General features: G+C 43.6%; 1 protein-coding gene across 1 annotated transcript in view; it reads right to left on the reverse strand.

The window, feature by feature from the left end:
• Positions 1-21,219, reverse strand: part of FN1 (fibronectin 1) — a gene marked incomplete at its 5' end in the record, with an annotated part of 55,520 nt that extends 34,301 nt beyond the window's left edge. Inside the window, 16 exons of the mRNA XM_009083516.1 lie at positions 202-291; positions 409-537; positions 2,117-2,296; positions 2,407-2,584; positions 3,827-3,948; positions 5,742-5,885; positions 7,344-7,472; positions 9,302-9,454; positions 10,387-10,563; positions 12,019-12,198; positions 12,646-12,846; positions 14,139-14,297; positions 17,331-17,468; positions 17,585-17,716; positions 19,492-19,629; positions 21,091-21,219. Of these exons, the coding sequence (XP_009081764.1) occupies positions 202-291; positions 409-537; positions 2,117-2,296; positions 2,407-2,584; positions 3,827-3,948; positions 5,742-5,885; positions 7,344-7,472; positions 9,302-9,454; positions 10,387-10,563; positions 12,019-12,198; positions 12,646-12,846; positions 14,139-14,297; positions 17,331-17,468; positions 17,585-17,716; positions 19,492-19,629; positions 21,091-21,219 (2,379 nt within the window). The remainder of the gene's footprint in view (positions 1-201; positions 292-408; positions 538-2,116; positions 2,297-2,406; positions 2,585-3,826; positions 3,949-5,741; positions 5,886-7,343; positions 7,473-9,301; positions 9,455-10,386; positions 10,564-12,018; positions 12,199-12,645; positions 12,847-14,138; positions 14,298-17,330; positions 17,469-17,584; positions 17,717-19,491; positions 19,630-21,090) is intronic.
• Positions 21,220-21,335: the final 116 nt, after the last annotated feature.

Raw genomic sequence — 21,335 nt, forward strand, 5'->3', positions numbered from 1 at the left:
AGGATTCAAGGTGTGGCCTCACCAGTGCCGAGTCCACGGGCAGAATCACCTCCCTGGTCCTGCTGACCATGCTGCTCCTGATCCAGGCCAGGATGCCATTGGCCTTCTTGGCCACCTGAGCACACTGCTGGCTCATGTTCAGCTTTCTGTCTATCCTATTCTACCAATAATGCCAAATAGGTGCATTCCAATTGGACAAACCTGTGATTGGAGCCTGTGGTCTGCTCCAGCTGATGACAATTGATGTGTCATCTACACTCTCCACTGTGTGATCAGGAGGGGCATCGGGAGCTGTTTAAGGGAATAAACAGAGGAGGACATCAAGTGTGAGGATAAGAGGTAATGAAAAATCATTGAGCAAGCAATAAAAACAGCTTTCAAAGAGCAGCAATACCCCCACACACATACCTGTAGTCTGTGAAGTAGACAGGATCAGATTCTGCTCTCCTTCTTCAGAGATCTGATAGACATTAACAATATACTTGCGACCAGGAAGCAAGTCAGGGATGTTGACAGAAGTGGCTGTGCTTGGAAGATCTAAGGAAGGCAGGAAAGAAAAGTTTGCCTTAGCAATTCTATCTCCTTGCTTTCTCTCCAAATTAAATAACTGAGACCTCTGCACAATCACAGTCTTCCCGCAATAAAACAGCTGCACTGTGTCTTTGGTCCACCTCAGAAAAGCCATGTGGAGAGTTGGGACAAGTCTCCACACTCAGCAAGCAGACACCACCTGAGACAGCAAGGCTTGATGTGTGACATGGCAGGGCAACTCCAGCAGCAGCCCCCTGCACACTGCTGGCACGTGGCCATCTCAGCTAGCCGAGGACTCATTTCATACCCTGACTGTTGTATTTTCAGCACAGAAATATATGGAAAAACTTTCACATGAATACTTATGTGGAAAGACTGACTCATGAGTGAAGAAGAATGACATTATGAGGGCTGGTGAACTTCTCTCCCCGCTCCCTTCCCCCAGATGTCCCCCTATGTGCCAGATGTTGAAAATTCCCCATGAAGCAGCTCCTTACTGGCCAGACTGAAGCCTAGCATCTTAACTTAAGGGAAACTGGGAATAGCTTTTCAATTTGTCTATAAAGCTCTGTCTGTAGTCAGGATGAGCTCAGGAGCTGCTTCACAACACAGCTCAGCTGTCTGGGCAGACAAGAAAGGTGGTGACAGTGCTGCTAGTCCCCATCTGAGCCACTTCTCTTCAGCAGTCCAAGCCTGTGAGTTCAGGGATCAGGCATTACTGTTCTTTTTCTCATGTGGTTCTTCTAACATACTCATGTCCCAATAGCTACTATAACCTCAAATCATTGTGAGAGATTGCTATTTATCATTGTTAAGACAGCAAATTAAGGAAAAGAAGTTGAGACAAAATTATATGTGGTGACGTGAGCTCTACAGTAGATGTTGGAAAAGCAGTTTCAGTTCCCAGGGCTGAGCCCAGTGCTGTTAACCAGCTTTCCAGCTTAGCTAAGTTGTCACATTATCAAACAGAAGGAAGATCTGATCCAAACAAAACAACTGACAGAGCAGACTGGAATAGACACCCATGAGATAATAAGCAGCCAAGAGAGGGCATTTGGGAAAGATTTCTCTCTGCCCATTCTGATGGACAAAGGTATAGGAACAGAAATTCGCCAGCAGGTTCAAAAAAACAGATTTGGTTCTCTTTTTATCTGCACTGCTGCTCACTTCAGGATGCCATGGAAGCCAGTAACTTTACATGACTTCAAAAGGAAAAAAAGACTGGGGAAATCCATGGAACTGAAAAGAATAAATATATCTACCCACAGTTATTACAAATCCACCACCCCTGGCACAAGGAGTTCTCCTCTGCAGGATCCTGGGACAGCATTCTGAGGAGGTGCTGCTATATACTTGCCTTGTTCTCATACTCTTGCTTGGACATGAACTTACAGACATCAATAGAGAAAGGACAATAAATTCAGTGAGTTTTTCATCTGAGCTGGTCCTGCTACTCCCATTTCCTAATTGAATCATTGGAAAGACAGCAAGATGCTCACTGTTTACACCAGCTATACTGACTGTCACAAAACAGTGATGCACTGTTGGCAATGCTTTGGGCTGGTAGACTCAGATATTATCTCACCAAGATACTGTGGCTCATCACCCTCCTCGCTCAGCTCATACTCAACACGGAATCCAGAAACTGTGTCAGAAGCAGAAACCCAGGAGACAACAAAGCTGTTGGCTGTAATTTCAGTGACAGATTCTGAAGTAGCAACTTCAGAAGGAGGAAGAGGAGCTGTCTCTCCTGAAACAGTGTTGCCTACAAGAAAGAAGCAAAAGAGGTTCAATTAACCACCGCTACTTTTGTATTAACTGGGATGCACGAAGCAAGGACTTAGGTTTTCCTGGATGTCCCTCTGCTCAACTCACTTGTCACTGCTGTAGTGCTGGTTGTAGTGAAATCAAAGCGAGTCACTTCTTTGCGGCCATACTGCTGAACACTGATGAGCTGTCCTTCATATACCACACCAGGCTTCAGGCCTGAGATGGTGTAGGAGTTCTGGTAGCCAGGGATGGTGGCTTCCTTCCAGTGCCTTCCAGAGTTTTTCTGCAAGAAAAGGGACAATCAAATGGTGAGAGACTCCTTAGCCTGCAAGCAGGGGAATCTGGTGATCTATCCTGTCTCATGGTTACTTATCACTAATATTCCAACACAGGTATGACTTGAATGGAATGGCTTTCATGAACACATGGAATCAAGTCAAAAGGTGATGAGGCAAGTATCCCAGGAAGCAGGGCTAATGACTTTTTGGGTGATTAGGTTTTACTGGGGTAAAATGAAAAATAACCTAGGTTTGAACCTCTTCATTTAAAAGAAGCATCATTTGTAATATACAAACTGAACTCATTCCTTTATCAAAAGCACAATAAGGCATGAAGGAATGGCTGGAAAACATATTTGAAGGCTGTTCACTCTAAGCCATCATCTGAAAACAATATACAGAAGAGTTCTTCCCTTCTACCCTGTGTTTGAACTCTATGGGAAGCTCTAAAATAATGCTCCATCCATCCTCTGAGGTTTGTACTCCAGTGCTTTAAAGTCCATTTCATTCAGGCCTTCATCCAAGATACACTGAAGTCAGTAAAAAGACTTGAGTGCCTTGAATGGCTTTGGATCAGGGCCTTTTTTTGTTCTCATAATAACAGGCAGCATCAAGGTACTAATGTTCTTAACCATTAAGTGGTCTTTTGTGAAGCTGCACTCAGGGGAACTGTAACGCAACTCATCTATGTTGTTTAAACCCAATCATTCCTCAAATATGAATGCGCCAACAAAGAGTGGCTAACCAGCTTTGGTTTAGACTTTAAAGAAGATAGGAGATGACTGTTTATTTAATCCTACCCTAACTGTTTATGTCTTCATATCCTATTCATTTTTACTTTCATTTACTTTCATTTACCTTCATTACTAGGATAAAATGTATCCCGGTTGTCTCTGGATATGCATGTTACTAAAACAATGCTCCTTAGGGTGAAGAAACTTCCACAAGTACTTACATTCCTTTAAGTGAGGAAGGATATAAACTTCTCTGCTTGCTGTGCTAGTGCTTTGGTTAATACGATACTTCATGAACACAGTTTCTAGTAAAGTTTGGGCAGGAAAACATTAAGTGTTTATACAGCACTGGCTCTCTTTGATATTCAAGAGCAGCTGTTGACCTCGACAGGACAAGGACACTGAATCAGCAACTCCAGCTTGCTGCAATTGTGTCAACCACTTCTTTCAAACACCAGAAAAAGCCAAATTAACTGTTTTTGATGAAGTAATGATGAAAAATGTTGCACTCACCGGTCTCCAGCGCAAGATGTACTTGGTGATGTGAGATCGTTCAGGAGCATTCCACTGGATGGGGTGGGAGTTTGGCTGATTTGTACTCTCTGTGATGATCACCTGAACAGGCCCAGTTGACCCTGGGAAAAAAAAAAAATTTCAGTTCCACCGTACTGGGGCTGTTTTTCTTCTGCCTTTGTTGGGGAGCCATCAAAAAGCAAGAAAGTTCTGTGGCTCAACATTTCTATACATGAGAAATTTTATTTATTGCTATCCTTAATGCTTCATTACTACTGAGAAAATCACTGAATTAGAATATATCCTATGAGGGAGTCAAATATGCACTGTTTGGGTTAATTTCCTGTGAGTTAGCAATGAACTAGAGAACTGGAGCCATCTAGTATAGAAAAAATCTGCAAAGCAAAGTTGTATTGTCCAAAGGGAGGAAGAAGGATGCTTCTCAGCAGCTAACTACTTTCATCAGTCAGTATCTTCTGCAAAGGGAGCAGGGAAGCTGATGAGAAATGTTTGCCAAATCCAGGTCTAATCTTGCAGCATGGCAAGGGAAAATTCCTGATCTGATATTGAATACACCTTGAGAAGAGACACTATTCTTTTACTATTTTACTAGATTTCTGAACCAGTTGATTTGAAACTGAATTTTCAGGACACTGTGGAGCACTCCACAGACAGTGAGGCATGTTTTCTGCACACAAATCCCCATCAGACAGCTGGTAGAAGTCTTGAGACAAAACAGGCCCACAGACTCCTGGAAACAGAAGTCCAGCACTGCTCTAATGCTTAAAACTACTGAATGCATTTAGCTAGATCAGGTTCAGGCATATTTTCTCCACAAAGCCCTCCAATAGAGAAGGAAAGGTTTCATGATGGTTCTCCTTTCAGCCCCACTCAGCCCTGCTGGGGAGGTTTCACTGAACACTCAGCAGCACTGTCCTCATGCTAGTTCTCAGAAAATCCCAGCAAAGAGATCCCTGGAATCTGCAGAGAAGCATTTTATCTATTAAATACCTTCACCCTCATCTCATTCCCAACATTTCTAATAATAATTTATTTGGACAAACATGTAACGTATATACCTGCTCTACATTTAACAGGACTTCCAGGCAAACAAACCTGTGCCCACAGGCAGAAAATTTCAAAGCTCATCTAACCCCAAACCTACATTCAGAAACATTAGATTTAGGTTATTTACACATTTTCAGTCACTCTTGTGTCTACAGAAGCCCAAAGCCCTGGTCTCCAGGCTGGAGGCATGCATATTTCACATAGCTCAGGGAGGTGTTTGTTTAAGCAGTCTGACAGGAGTCAATGAAGCTCAGCAAACCTTAATATTTCATCTTATTCAGATTAACACAGTTGCAGCTGCAACCTTAAACAGGAAAGTAGAGAGGTTCCCCTTATCACGTTCTGTTCAGGGAACTGAGGCTGAACAACCAACAAACAGGCTTTGCCCATCCGTATATAGAGTTCCTGGAACTGCCTGGACAAACAAGAGTTCAAATATTTAATTTCTTTGGGGCACTGATCAGGAAAAATGTTTCATTCCATGATGGATTTTGCTTTTGCAGTGAGTGGAAAAGGAAGGACTAAACATGTATGACTTTTAAGCAATATAAACTCAAGATTGCAGGTGTGATACAGTGAAATACCAAGAGGCAATGTAAACCTAAGTTGTTGTGTGAACTGACAGTCATTCTCTAAACTAACCCTGGCTTCAGGAATAGCTGCTAACAGCCTGGCTCCCTCTCTACAATCATGACACCTGCTTGTGTCTGCCAAGGGTCAGGGGGAATTGGTACTATTTTAAAAGGAAACCAAAAGGTGCAATGTACAGAAACCTGAACAGGGTGGAAAGTTTGCTGTTCTCATGTCTTACTCAGAAAATGAAGTCGAGATCTGTTGGGTTTGTTACCTGGATAGGTCTGCAGAGGCTGGCAATGCCATTCCCCAATACCACGGCCATAGCAGTAGCACTGGTATCTGACACCATGGACGTGCTTCTCCCATGAATCTCCGATTTGGTAGAAAGTACGAGTTTCGGAATCCTGGCACTGGTCTAAAGGCACAAAAGAGACAGTTGACCACTGTGTGTTACTGAAACTACAGTGAAAAATCCATGCCGAACACAGAGAGTAAGTCACAAGAATACAAAGAAATGCAACACCAGTGTTTATTTGCAAATAAATAAAGAGAAAGGGGCAACAGAAATCGAATCTCAAATCAAGGTTCTTGATATCACTGCATGTATTAAGTTAAATATTAGAGGCCTAATTCAGCTGTGATGCATTTCTCAAGATACTGCTAAGTACAGGCCATCCCCCTGGCATAATGGCCCAGTTCCTACTGGCTTCAGCAGAATTCAGTTATACTTTAACATTCCCGTGAATTTTCGGCAGAATTTTTCCAGATTTACCATTGTATATACCAAAGGAGGACAGATAAATCCTGAAATCAGCTTAACTAGTATAAATTCAACACAGTACCAGTGCTTCAGTGCACTTTCTGGTCTGACGACTTCATGTGTTTCTGGCTCAAGGGAAATTTTCAGTGAGAACTAGCACTATGCTTGCTTGGATAAACATGAGCCTTGTTTAGAGAGCAACAACAAAATTAAACCTTTGACAGCACCTTTACAGATAGCTTAAATCTCCCCTCCCCTTCTTTGAAACTAGTAATTTTCAGGAGCTTTACAACCCCAGTTCATCTGGTAAACATGTACAGATGTAACTGTAAATAAAGCAGAACATCACCACTAGTAATCTCTAATAGATTTTTTGGCAATAGTTTGAAGCTGTCTTGGATTTAGTAATCGCAAACCAAATGGTCAGGTCTTATCTTCACTAGATAGAGAAGGTGGGGGAGGCAGAAGAGATGAAATCTCCTCATTCCTGCAGAGAACCTTGATGGTTTTAGTTAACCTCCAGAGTGCTATTAACACGTGTTCTCATCCTGAGCTTTCTCTCTTTGCCAGAACAAAGGGCAGCCAAAAAAATCAATTCAGTCCAAGGTAAGTTAATATATGCTGGTGCTCCTTCCTCAGTTGAGTGAGGAAACTCCTAAAGATTTTAGGGCTGAGAACGGAAAGAAAACTGATCCTAGCATCAGCACCCAGCTGCAGGTTGTTTAACCAGCATTCAGACCAAGAGCTCTGCCTGCTAAGCTGGCAGGTCAGGTACCAGAATTCAGCCATATCACCACAGCCTGGGGCTAACCTGCTCTGCTACCACAACCTGCTACATTTTAAGATGCACATTGCCACAATCTATTACTACTGCATCATTGACTTCTTCTGTGGCATGTGTGATAACTCAAGCTTATGTCCTTAAATTGACAAATGCCCTTTTGCTTACCCTCCAGCAAATCCAGTGTGACTTCTACTTTTGCAGTTGTGCAATTCAGGGCAGAAAGTAGGCAAAGACTGGGCCCACATTCACCCACCAGTTTCACCACACCATAACCAGTTTCTACACAGCCGCAGAATGCATTTAGCCAGCAGGAACAGGTGGTGACTTACCAACAGGATCACATTTCCATCTTCCCCGGCCCTGGCCAAAGCACGTGCAGTTCAGCATGTGCCCCTCATCATGACGCTTGTGGAAGGTCTGGTTCACATCATAGGTGATACCATCCACAATGCACTGGTCTGTTTGAGAAAGAGCAGAGACAGTTTGTCAGCAATAGCTCTAAGTGTTCAGACAGAATCCTTCTGCTTGGCACATCATTCCCTCCACTTGATCAGCGCACAGGGACTGACCATGACAAGCTCCATCCAAGCCAAAGGGAGCCCTCCTGAAATCTGCAACCGTCACAGATCAGCGATGTGTACACACCACTGCTCATGAGTTCATTTATCAGCACTCCAAATAAAACACACTTGCAGAAAAGGTCTGTAGGATGCAATCCCAAGTACTCCAACTGCACAACTACCTAGTTCCTTTTGACAGATTCCACATGTGAAAGAAATTCTAAACCAGCACACTGACTCTGCAACTACCTCCTCTGAGAAAGGTCTCAACTGAAACGTCTCAGTGAGTACTGCCTCAAATCATTGGAAGTACACAAGGAGAAAAGGGCTACTCCAAATTCATAAAGATACCATGAAGAAGTACAAACATCCTCATGATGTTATTCTGTTTGGGTATCTCTGCTACACTTCGTAGTAATCTGAAGACTGAGGCCGATCTATTACACACACAAGATGCTACTGGTGCCTACTAGTCTACTATTCCCTCAAAACGTGTTAACCAGGCCCCATGCTTAAGTACAATGGTATCAGTCTATTAGGTTCAGTGTCAGTCAGGGATCTGGCCCAGAATTCCTAACACCAGTCTAAGCACAGCAAGGAGTAGAAAGACAAAACAAACACAAAACCCACCCCAGAACCGTGTTGTTTTAACTGGGACCTCGAGAGACCCAAGTTCAGTTCCGGAGTCAATCCTACACCATCTGTCCTTGGGGAAGTGTCTCCAGGCTTTCATTCCCCATCATACTTTCCCACACCATGGACTCAGACTCTCCCATGGGCGCCAAGGTCTGGCTGCTATGTTTAAACAGCTCTACTTAGATAACCTTCACCTTTTGAAAAACCAAAGTATCTCTACCCTCCTCATGAAGAAAGATCACTTTAACTCCAGAATGAAACTGCAGAGGTCTAGCTGTGTAAGTGGAAAAAGAAGTTTCACAGACCAGAACTTTGAGCAGTGCCTTTCTCACTGTTCTGAAGGAAACACATTACAAAAAACCCTTCCAGAGCCCTTGAATGAGCCTTTCCCTATAAATTATATCCCATTTCAGCAGTGGTGTTAAAAGCCCTTTCTTGGCCGCTTGACAGCAACCCCCCTGCCTTTTCCAGACATGAAGCCAACACTATGAGCTAGCTGTAGGATGATCAAATGTCTGTGCTTTCAAGTCTTCTTTTTTTTGGTATTGCTTAAACACTTCTCCACTTGGATCACTCATACAAATAAGTAAATAAATAAGGGTAATCTCAGTGCTTCCCTGCCAACTTTTCATAGAGATTAGCCAGCAAAGGGCTAATCCAGCACAGAGGAATTGAAAATTTCACTGCAGAACAATATAACAGAACAGCTCTGCATTCAAACTTCAGACTAGTCTGGAGTTTTGTCTGTTATGGTGTGGGGAGAGGTGCCTCTACTGAGCTCTCCATAAAGTCACAGTGGTGCTGATCCCTCAATGTAGACAAAAAGGGAGGAAGGGATACCTACTGAGCAAGCTAATCAAGGTTTGCCTCTGTTTGCTAGCCTGTAAAAGCTGGAATACACTTTTCCATCACAGAAACAAGACAGGAACTTTGCACAGCTCCTCTGATTCCCCTCCTACTCCAAAGAAAATCTTGACAATATACAGTTCTTGAGCCTGAGTTCAAACTCACAATGATGGAAGTGAGAGATTACCAGCTTCTCCCACCCTTGACTTAAACGAAAGTGGCAATATAAACATGCAAATCAGTACCTCTGAGCTGTGAATAGGCAATGCAAGTCCACTCTCCACGGCCATTTCCTACACAAGTACATCTCATCATATGGCCCATGTCGTGTTGTTTGTCCCACTGGTCCCCAACACGGTACATGACACCATCATTGGTTGTGCAGATTTCTTCATGGGCTGTGTGAGAAGAAAGCAAGAGGATACTTTATGTGGCCAGAATGAACAAGATCCTGCAGGCTGAGACCATTTGTAATGCCCCTTCATACTGTGTAGTGGTTTCTGCATCTCAGCAAGGAAGGTTTAGGCACCCACTCAATTTGGAATAGCATTTCTGCTGGGTGATGACATTCCCTAAATGGAAACCCCTTGCAGGATCTGATTCATTTTAACTCTCATTTGAAAGCTACTAGAAATAGCTTCTGTATGATGTCCAAAAAGTGCTATGTGAAAGAATCAGTTCTTGTTCCATACATGCCTTTCCATAAGCTCAGCCATTTGAAGATCTGTGTTCCACAAGTTATTTAAGGGCTCAGATGCTGCATGGCCACTGGTTACCCAAGGTCTTTCATTTAAGAATTGGTAGTCACATTCCCTCTCACGTGTCCCCTGCTGACATCATGGAGATGAGCACAGAGTGTTGGAATGGACCACAGTATTTTGACATTACTACCATTTTCAGGGTAACACACTGATATTATAATTCCAGACTTATTCTTAGCCACAGATTGGGCAAGAGGAAATGATGAGCCATGAAGGAGAAGCTTTGGCAGATGCAAGACAAAAACCTCACTTGCACAAAGCACTTCAGTCCACTGCTCTCTAACGGACCTACACCAATTTTCACCAGCTGAGAAGTGTGTATGATGTCCAAAAAGTGCTTGTAGCAAAGAAGTAATAAAAATTGGCTTCTCCTGGCACCACCTAAGTCTCTGCTAAAGGTGGAAAAAAAGGACAAAACAAAACTTTAGAAATGCCTTAAAGAGCTTTGGGCTGGTATGCAATTCATTGGAATTCATCAATAACTGACCAATGACAGACAGCTCTTTACTTTCCAGCTCAAAGAACCACGTATAGGTACTCCATAATCCCTCTATGGCTTTCAGCCTTACCAGCCATAGGGCAGAAACCAAATTTCTGGTCAGCGTCGTAGTTCTCAGTGGTTCCACACCACTTCATGTTGTCTCTCCGTCCCTCAGAGGTACAGTCAGTGTAGTTGCGGTTGTTGTACAGGAAGGGGAAATGGCACAGAGCACCATTGGAATTGCCACCACGTGTCTGGACCAAAGCTGTACAAAAATGAAAAGAGCACAGATGCAAATAGAGCCTGTATTCTCCCTTAGCATGCATGGAAAAGCCTGGAAAATAAACTCCTAATGCTATTTTGCCCCACGTGTACTCTGTATATTATCCACAGGTCTCTTTTCATGGCTTTAATTAATTCAGATCTGGAATCATAAATCTTGCACAAGGTCAATTCAGTTCAAGCATTGCTTTGGAAGGAGTTGCAGAGTCAGTCATGGGAATTCCTGGGGAACAGAGAAAACCAAAGCTTGCTGTGTTGGGAAGTAGCTTTGCAGACCCAAGGACCAGGTTATGAAAAACTCCCAGTTCTCAGCATACTTGGATTACTGCACTGAGGCTATTTCCCAGTGGTGCCCTTAGGCTGTAAGTGAAGCCTTTGCCCTCAGGAAAGGGTTACAGTTCAGTTCTGTATGACAGGATAAGTCAAAACCTCTCGGCAGACTGGATGCTCCATGTTTTGCAAGCAGCAGTGAAAAGAGGGCTGTAATCTACCTGAACTAATCACCTCTTGAGCAACTCTGCTTTGCAAATAATGGAGAACAAGGAGGTGTTTACTGAGGTTTTTTTGATTTGGTATTCCTCTTTTCCCAAAAAGAAGCCTCACTAAAACAAGAATGTGTGCATGGACAGGGACAGTGGGTTGCTTTTTATGTGTTTGGGTAGTTGGTTTGTTTGCTCAAAAAAAATAAAATTATATGCACTGCAGAGGAAGGCTTGACTTTTATCAGGAAAAAATCAACTGAGTTAGAACAGAATGAAAATAAAACGTCTGTGCAGCATAAGAAGCAATACTTCTATGTGGGAATATGAAAAACTCTCTCCAAGGCCAGATCTCAGACAGGCTGCCTGGACACTGCTCCATGGATGTCTGCTGGGCTTTCCAGGAAGGGCAACCACACAGGTGATCTGTGCTGCAAAGGGAACACTGACCATCCCCAGACAAGAGGGAATGCTGCTGTATTAGTCATGCCCCAGCTCTTGATCAGTGATCACAAATCACATTAAGACTACTGCTATATATGGCAGCCTGGCTAGATAGTCAAGACAGAGGGAGTGACAGAGGACTGCACAAACTGTACTCCATGGATATTCTCCTCTTTGCAGCCTAATATGGGCACTGCTCTAAGCAATTCAGCCAACCAAAGCCAAAGTGTTAAGCAGCCTTTGAGCCAAAGCTCCACCCTGACTAGGTACTCCCATTCTAACATCAGCTCAGAGGAGAGAGAACAGGACTCAAAGGACACACCTGTAGCACCCTCTGAAGATGCCAAGAGCACACAAGTACTCTTACCAGGCAGCCCTCCATTCACAGAGGCATGCCTGAAGGTCCTCCAGACCACTGGAACTGGTCAGGCAGCCTGTTCCCATGTTCTTATGTTCTTTCCTCCATCTCTACACAAGGGCCACATGCATGTGAAGATGCTCTGAGAAGAACTTACCATTCTGCTCGGTACAGAAGGAGTATCTCCTGTCCTGCTCGAAGTTGGAGGTGGTGCTGCACCAGAGGTGCCCATCTGTGCGGCCTTCAGTAGTGCAGGAATAGAAAGTCCTTCCGTCATAGGTGAAAGGCAGAACACAGGGTTCTCCACCAGAATTGCCACCATACGTTTGGGTCACAGCTTTGAAAAGCAAATCACAGCATTAGGCTCTGATATAAAGCAATCCCCAAATCTTAGGGCTCTAAAACAGCAGCAGCCCCTCTGGGCCAAGTCCCTGGCTGCTGGGAACCCACGCTGACTGCCATGGACCCAGGCCAATACACACCAACAGACAACTTAGCTCCACAGCTGTGTCATTCCTTTACATTCTTTTCCAAACATATATTATTGCAGCTCCATTTGAATAATGTTATTAATGCTGCTCCCCGAGGGCTCTGTTTTCCCTCAGTAAGTTATATATAACTAACTCACTGGGAAACATTTCTGCCCTACAGAACCAGGCTTCAGATAACCAGACCAACTATTTCTTCACTCGTTGCACCTTTCTCCAGTATGTCTTCTTTGGAAGCCACAAGGCAGTCCTAAAGACCTCACTGGACTGAACAGGCACTAAACACAAGCTCATACCTATTTCCTGGCAGCTGACTCCGTTGCCCAGGCAGGTACACAGCATTTGCTGGCTGCCCTGTGTCTTGAGCCACTGCATTCCCACAGAGTACACCACTCCACTGTCAGTGGTGCACTGGCCATAGGGTTGAGGCTGGGGCTGCTGAGGCTGGGGCTGGTACAATGCAGTCTGCACGTTGGTGAAGCTGGGAGAGCCAGATCCTGCAGCAGAACACAGAAAAGAAGGGAGACGTGGCATGAAAAGCTGAAGAACAAAATGCTTCAATTAAATGCTGAGATGATAAAACCTTAGGCACTCTGTCAGATGGAAGGCACAACGCTCTTAGCTGTCCGAGACACAGTTTAATGATTCCACTTAGCAAACTTCAAAATTAGAAGAACAATTCCCCCTTCTGCTAATGATAGCCCCCAGTTTCCAACACTGTAGAGTGACTTTAGAAAGCATTCAGAAGTAGGAAGATTTAAAAAAAGGATTAACTTTGAAATTTTCATTGAAAAAACTCCAACCAACCAAATTACAAATGTATTCATTTACTCTGAAATTTTAAACCTTGAATCAAAGTTTTTGGCATATTATTATTTGGAATAATACTGAGAGACAATTAGGCTTATTGTCTACATCATGTAAGTTTCTGACAATGATTTCCACAGGAAATCTAGAAACTCAGCTCTGCCAAAACAGGGGAAACAGGAATGGAAACAAAATACTATCACCCTAGAAGCACTGTTAATTTTGAAGTTTAGACCTTCTGAGAGTTTTGAAGTTAACTTGATGGTACCAAACAGTTAAAGGGCATTTAAAAAAAAATTAGTGCAGGTACTGCAGGAAAGCAGAGAAGTTTTACATTGCACTCCTAGACCTAGATCTTAAAAATGACAGAAGAGAATTTATAAGCTGAAGACTTAACATACCTTGGGCACAAAAAATATGCTATCTATAAACTAGGTAATATTTCATACCAAAATTACGAACTATTCCCATGTACATGTCTTAAACAGCATTGTATACATTCCTTGACATTTGAGGGGCTTTAAAGCTGAGCCATTAGTAGATAAATTTATCATGTCAAAGAAACCAGATGGTCTGAGTGGGGTTTAAATTAAGGACATCTCAAGAAACTTACCCTGAGGCGAATACGTAATGTTCAAATATTAACTTGGAGTGCTGTGCTTCCAAGACAAAGCTAGGAGATAGTTCCTGCAGATGCAGGGCCCTAGATGTGATTTACTGCACTGTGATTGTGCAGGCAATCCCATCTGCATTTGCAAGCCTCATTCGTGCAAGGAAACAAGGTATACATTCATTTTATCTCTACATGCACGAACAAGGAGCATCTCCTGAACGCTGACCCTCTTTGTTGCTCATCTTTCCCAGACAAGACTCTTAAATGGCTAAATTAGGATGGAATGATTCAATTCCCAAGTCCTAGCCATTCAAGACGTGCCATTTCTTGTCCCTTTCTGTACATTTTATAGGATGATGTCCCACTTACCAGTGCTAGTTGTATGTAGGGATGTGTGTCTTTCACACTTCCATTCACCTCTGCCATTACCGGTACAGACGCACTGAAGCAAGTTCCCACGGTTATCCTTCTTGCTCCAGTTGTCTCCAATTCTGTAGGAAGTCTTGGTGTCATGGTCATTGCACCGATCTGTGTAAGGAACATGACTGTTAGCTATTTCAGCACTGGATGGTTTCATCATGCAATTTAGAGCACTGAACTACCAACACTATGTAGTGAGCTGATAGTTTAAAGCCTTTACTAAATTCCCACCTTATTTTCTGCAGTCCACTATTACAAGCCCAATATGCACTAAAGCCTGCACTAAACTGCACAGGCTGAAAGCATCTGATAATCCTGGTGCTATAGCCTAAGGAAAAATTCCCATTTATTTCCAGAACTGCACTTCAACTTTGTAGCCATTGTCCAAATGAGCATCATAGCATTCCCTATGAGAACACGGTACAAAATCATTGTGAAAAAGCACATTCTATATTGAAAACATTCCTGATAGTTGCTTTTAAAGCTATTTTAAACCCACTCTGCCTAGCATATACATTTAAAGCTTTAATGTCCTTTTAATTTCTTTTGTTTGCTGTTGTTTTTTTAAAGCTTTATTTAAAGTCTTTGTAGCTGAGTCATTTCGTACTATACACAGAGCACAGTCCTATTTCAGGGCTCTTTCAGCTGGAGAAAGCTAAAACCTGTTTGAGTGTAACATGTTAAATTCCATTTCTTCCAAAAGAAGTCTGCATGAAGCTGCAGTAAAGTTAATATAAGCTGCTCATGTCATACCAGGAATACTAAACTCTCTAAATCTCCCTGTTGTCTCTAATAAGCCACTGCCCCTGATGAATTGAGTAAATGGGTTCAAAGGACAGCCTAACAAACTACTTTTGTCTGGGTGCCAGATCCACAGGGATTAACTAGTTCTTCTTCCATTACAGCATTTTACCTTCTCATTCAAGGGAAACTTGATACAGTGGTTCAAATATAATCATGGATCAATGAACATGGATTTATGAAGGACTGTGGAAGGACATACGCATTAAGCCTAACTGCCACTGAAAGAGCACACAGGATAGAATATGAATGTAGAAAACATGTTACTAATTTACAGTGCTAAAATGACCAAAAATGGAGTATTTGCCAGAAGAGTGGTAAATTGGTGAAACATTCATCATATAATTTTGCAAAATTATGTGAAAAAAACCTGTATTATGAACACTCAGATTCTCAAGTTACACAATGAAAAGTCGAAGTAAACCCCAAGAAACCAGCTGTGATCCTGGAAAATGCTGACTATAAAAGATATATAACAGGAGCACACACTGAAGTGTAATGCCACTTTGTGGGCTATGGGTATTATTTTACATACATAAATTTGAATTTCTATATTTGGTTGTATTTGGAAAACAAAATGAAAAATGAGCAGGTCATTATCTTGCAATTTCCCCTCCAATACAACAGTGCAGACCTGAGTTATGGGAGGAAAGCTACTGCCAAATACATTTTATTAGTAATAACTCCTCCAAAATTCACAAACAACACATTCTGTTTTATTCATTCCTATTTGACAGTTAATGATCTTTTTCTCCATGTGTTTTTAACAGACTTAATATTGTCAAGGCTGGTTTGAGTTTTACAGCTTATTTGTTGACCAAGTATCTCCAGATCTTTAGTGTTAATCTCTACCCTCCTTAGTGTTTTAGCTCTTTACAGGTCTGCTGTTTATATCAGCACAAAGCCATTATTTGTGTGCCCAGAGGCAACTCAATATGAGGCAATTGAAAATGAGGCAATTGAAAGGCTCCAGAAGAGTTTCTTAAACCTTGCATAACCAAGGTGTAAGGTACAAAGTAAAATTTTCTTGAGGCAACTGGTGTAAACCCAAGATAGGAGCAAGCTCTGTAGTGGAGCTAACAAAATTGGAACAGAAGGTCAATAAACAAGCAAGATTTTGGATTATAAAAGCCATGTTTGCTTTGCAAATACAAATAAAATGGAGTATTTACGGTAATGTCTCTCAATGATGCAAAAACTAAGAGAACAAACCAAAAAAAACAAAAACAAAAACCCCACCAAACAAACTGTTCTGCTGGAGCATGTTGACACTGAAGACAAAACCAAGGTGGGGGGAACTGACAGATGAGAGGCAAACAAACCCTGGTTTAGCTGACACATCAATTAAATAGTAATAAAAAAAATAAGAAAATATTTTAATCTGGAAGATCCTGTTGTAGGAATAGGTATCTTTAAAAGCACCTCATTCTTCCTCAGGAGGCTCCTTTAAAACACAGAACTGGAGACACTAGGTTAAACTCTCTGCCATTTTGTGGACAAGCAATTTCCCTGACTTTGTGGGAGATTACATCTTCAACACAAGAAGGACATGGAATTGTTGGAGCAAGTCCAGAGGAGGCCACAAAGTTGGTAAGAAGATTGGAGCACCTTCCCTGCAAAAGATAGGCTGAGGGACTTGGGCCTGTTCAGCCTGGAGGAGAAAAGACTGTGTGGAGACCTCAGAGCAACTTCCAGTTATCTAAATGGTCTACAGGGGATCCGGAGAGGGACTCTTTGTTAGGAGCTGCAGTGATAGGACAAGGGGCAATGGATTCAAATTGAAGGATGTGAAATTTATGCTAGATATTAGGTAAAAGTTTTTTGACTATGAGGGTGGTGAGACACTGTCAGAGGTTGCCCAGGGAGGTATTGGATGTCCCGACCCTGGCGTGTTCAAAGCCCAATTGGATAAAGCCTTGAGCAGCCTGGTCTGGTGGGAGGTGTCCCTGTCCATGGCAGATGGGTTTGGGACTAGATGATATTTAAGGTCCATTCAAATCCCTAAAAACTCTACGATTCTATGCCTGACTGTAACTGAGCTGACACCTTTCTCTTTAAACGAGATTAAACCTCCAAATAATCCACCACCAAGCATTGATTACCATCTCTGTGGCACGTCCCCAGATCCCAAACAGTGCTTAGGACACCAAATCTTCCCTCTCCACTCAGAGGGCTCTGCTTCCCACTACTTCTCAAGAGACTCAGCCCTCTAAAACTACCGTCACAGGGGAAACAAGGGAATATATTTCCTTTTCAATGCAGGATAAAAATACGTAAGAAATGAGAAATACGTAAGATAAATAAAAAGGAGCAGCCAGTGGCTGCCAGGCTGGCACTTACTTCTGGAGGTGCAGGTGATGCGGCCGCTGCCCTCACCCAGGCAGGTACAGTCCACCATCATCCAGCCCTGGTAAGGCTTCTCCCAGGTCTCACCCACCACGTAGGATGTCCCAGCCGTGTTGTCGTAGCATCGCTCAGCTGTGAGAGGGAAGGGGATCAGAGTCCACCCAGGGCATTCCTACACAGGGATGCCAAGGAGGAAGAGGTCACGTGCCCTGACTGAGCTGAGGGAGAAGGAAGGAGCAGCCACCTACCCACAGGCTTGCAGGTCCACTCGCCCTTGCCGTTGCCCAGGCACACGCACTCCAGCATGTATCCACCTGTCTCATGGGGCCGGCGCCACGTGTCGCCGATCTTGTACGACTGTCCACCCTCATGGCAGCGATCTGAGGCAGGAGAGAGGGCAGCTGAGGTGGGGGAACCACACCAGGGACAGCATGGTAGGGATATGGGCCAAAGGGTGTCAGCAGGGGTGGAGGGCAGTGAGGAGGAGGACCGGGCAGGCTGTGGCTGCCTACTCCATCAGACTGGAAGGTAGCACCCACCATCTTCTGAGCCTCCCAGGTGCTGTCTTCTCCCCTCAGTTAACCCCTCCAGGTTTCAATTCATAGCCAAACCTGGCTGCTGACAGGGGAATGCTGGGACCCAAGGAGATGATGTTGCTCCCACATGCCCTGCTTTCAAGTTGAGGGCTGGTGAGGAAGGGTTTGCTCCCATCTTGTTTGAGGTGATGCCACTTGGGCATCTCTGAAGCCATCCACGAGGGATGTGGTGGCCTGGCCAGAATGTGGAGCATAACAAAGTGCTTGGTGTGACACCCCAGTGGGACATCAGTCCTCTTGGGTTTGGAAAGCTTAACTTGGAAAGGCAGATTCCAGCCTGCTGGTGCCCCACAACTCTGAAGCAGCTTGGACACACTGCTTGGTCCAGGCTGAGAGTGGGAGATGGTGAAGGGCAGTTTGCAAACACAGGGTCTTCTTTCAAGAAAGAAAAGAAAAAGAACCCCACATTCCATCATTTATTAGGAGCCACTAAAATGTTTCATGGGCTCATTTATGAAAGCAGGGAATCTAGGAGCTCTGAAGATTGATCCAAAGCCAGTTGCAGCCAGTGAAACTCTCCAGTGAGCTCTAAACAAAGCTGATGATGAGGAAATGAGAATGTTCTTATGTTTGCAATTTCCTTACTGACTCTTTCTTTTCTTACAACACTTATCATCCCTGCCCAATAAAATGCCATTAAATTCAGAAGGGCTCCAGCTCTACTTGTTAGATTCAATGCACTATTTTTTCCCCCATGCTACAATGATGGCTAGTTTCTGAGTCCTCTGTGGCAGCACTACTAGGACCAGCATGTGTGTCTTAAACAAGAAACTGGATACTTTTAAGAACAAGTCTTTTCTCAAAAGGTGCCTCAGGGACTTTGAAATCTCAGTCTAAAAGTCCTGACACATAGTGATCTTCATCTGTGTTCACAGAAAGTCTAATTATGAACTGAAGGGAAAATTGTGAGCAATTCAGTGACTCAATAAGGAAAGGATTTCCAGACAGAGATGTGAAAGGGGAGCTGGGGAGAAAGGATCAAGGGAAGAGAAAGAAGAAAAGAGGAAAGTATGGGTCAGGCTAGCGAAAAAGGAGTTGCAGAAACACATTGAGCTGCTGTCTGGATATCAAATCCCAGCTCCCTCAGGGACAAGTGTTGGCATGACATTTTTAGAGCATGGGGCACTAGCTCTCAGGTGGCATTTATTTATTATTATTTATTCTATGTAGTCCCATTAATGCTGATGGTGGTATTCTGACTTACTGGCTGCAGAGCAAACCCTCATCCTTTTTTCCACTCAAAAATCCTACTTTCCTAAGTGTTCCTGTGAAGACGTAATACACTCCTGTATACAGTAAATGTACTAACCTGTATGGCTGGACACTAACAGTAGTTTTTGGCCTATGTTTTTTACACATAGCACTTGATCTCTTACATAAGAGGAATTTGCTTGTGCAAATGTATGTACATGGGGCAAGGACTTTCAACTCCTTTCACTTTGGATTAAACCCCATCCCCCCAACTCAAGCTAATGGGCATTGGGAATATTGTGTAAACTGCTCTGGAAAATATGACACTAAGTAACAATAGCTCTAGTAAAAGGCTTTTGGCTACATACTGGCAATGGTGCAGCTGATTCTCCCACGTCCAGCTCCAATGCAAGTACAGTCCCAGATCATGGAGTCCTTGGGACGCTCATAAGTCTCCCCTACTCGGTAAGTGGATCCAGTGTATTTGTCAAAGCAAGTCTCTTCAGCTAAGAGAGGGGAAAAAAAAAAAAAAAAATCAACATCAGGTTACCATGCCAGTAACATGTACAGTCAACAGAAGCATACATTCCTTGCCTCCTCACACAGATACTCTTTTTTTTCTGGGGAAAAATGCATTTCAGTCTCCTTTTTCTTCCTGGGATGAAACAGCAGAGAGGAACTTGGGTCAAATTTGCCCCCTCAAGGTCCACATGATGCTGAATAACCTCTTCTTCCCTCCCCCAGGGAGCCAAAAGTAGCACATGGCACATCGCAGGCATGCCTGAAAGGATCAATCCCAGGTGTGTGAAGCCAACAGTACAGCAGACAGGCGGGAGCAAACATTCCCGGGAAGCCATGTGCTTTGTCACACTAATCCTCCTCATTCTGACTTGGCAAAAACTGAGTATATTAATCCCAAATTCTGCAGCAGTCCCACCAAAGTCAACAGCACTACTTGTGAACGGCTCACACTTCTGCATGAGAATGTGATTACGGAATGTCAGTGCTGCCATCAAGACTTGTGAGCTGCAACAGAGCAACTTTCTCCACTACTGGACAGAAAGTTCATTGTGTCATAAGGAAAACTTGCTATTGGGCTTTGAGACTGTAAAACCTGGGAATCTCTGCAGGGGAAGACAAGGTAGATTGAACCCACTTTTATGGAGCACTAAAGGGACTGAGTACCCCTTAAAATACTCCAGCCGTGAGGCAAACAGCACATGAGCCTTGTAAAAACGGACGGCTGGGACGCTCCCATCTGTCTTACACGAGCACTATCAGCCAGGAAACAGTTTTTCTCTCTTCTATCTCCAGAGCAGCATAAAGGAATTATGGCAAACCAGTGGCTTCAGACCAATAAATATAGATTGCATCTGATAATCTGAACTGCACTGTATCCTGGAGAGATGCATCCTCCAAAAGACGCTGCATTTAACTGTTACCTAAACTTTTTCTGCACAGACTAAACAATCTCATTTAACACTCAATTATAGAAAGCTCACAGCAAAGCCAAGGGGGACTGTGGAAAGTTGTAAGTTGAAATATTTTTAAACAAGCTGACGACACCGCACAGCTATGAAAAGTTGGGGTGAAGCAATCAAACAGCACAGAGCCAGAGCTGCAAAGTGACTCCAGATTTGAACTTCCCCATGTGAGTCCAGGAGTCAGTTCAGTTCATTATAAAGAAGAGGTTGGCTCCAAAATTAATGTTTAGATTCAATCCTCCAGAGAGATGAGTGATGTTTGGCTCAGGGTTCTGGTGGCAGGCCCATCGCTAATGAAAAGCATTTCTTAAAATCCCAAGCCAGATCTTCAGTGTAATTGAGTGTAGATCCCGTTACTGACCCTAAGTACCAAACTTCAGCGAGAAACCTGGGCTGCCAGCTCTAACTCATAAAGGCTTAGCTTACTCGGCACCAAAAGCCACGCTGGGGTCTCGATGCAGACAAAAGGAGCCACCAACTTACGTTCGGGCTTGCTCTCGCAGTTGAACCCGCGGCTCCCACCGTAGCAGGTACAGACCAGCGTGTTTCCCAGGTAAATGCGCTCCCACTGCTGGTTTATCTGATAGTACCTTCCATTGTCATAGCAGGTCTCTGGGGGGAGAAGGGGAGAAGGAGGAGTGGGGGACGCAGAGGGAGAAGAGAAAGAAAAGTTCGGCGTTACCGAGCGTAGCGGCCGCGAGAGAAGGGGCGAGGAGCGGACACGCGTG

This window comes from Acanthisitta chloris, unplaced genomic scaffold, assembly GCF_000695815.1.
Source record: "Acanthisitta chloris isolate BGI_N310 unplaced genomic scaffold, ASM69581v1 scaffold11361, whole genome shotgun sequence".
Taxonomy (NCBI): domain Eukaryota; kingdom Metazoa; phylum Chordata; class Aves; order Passeriformes; family Acanthisittidae; genus Acanthisitta; species Acanthisitta chloris.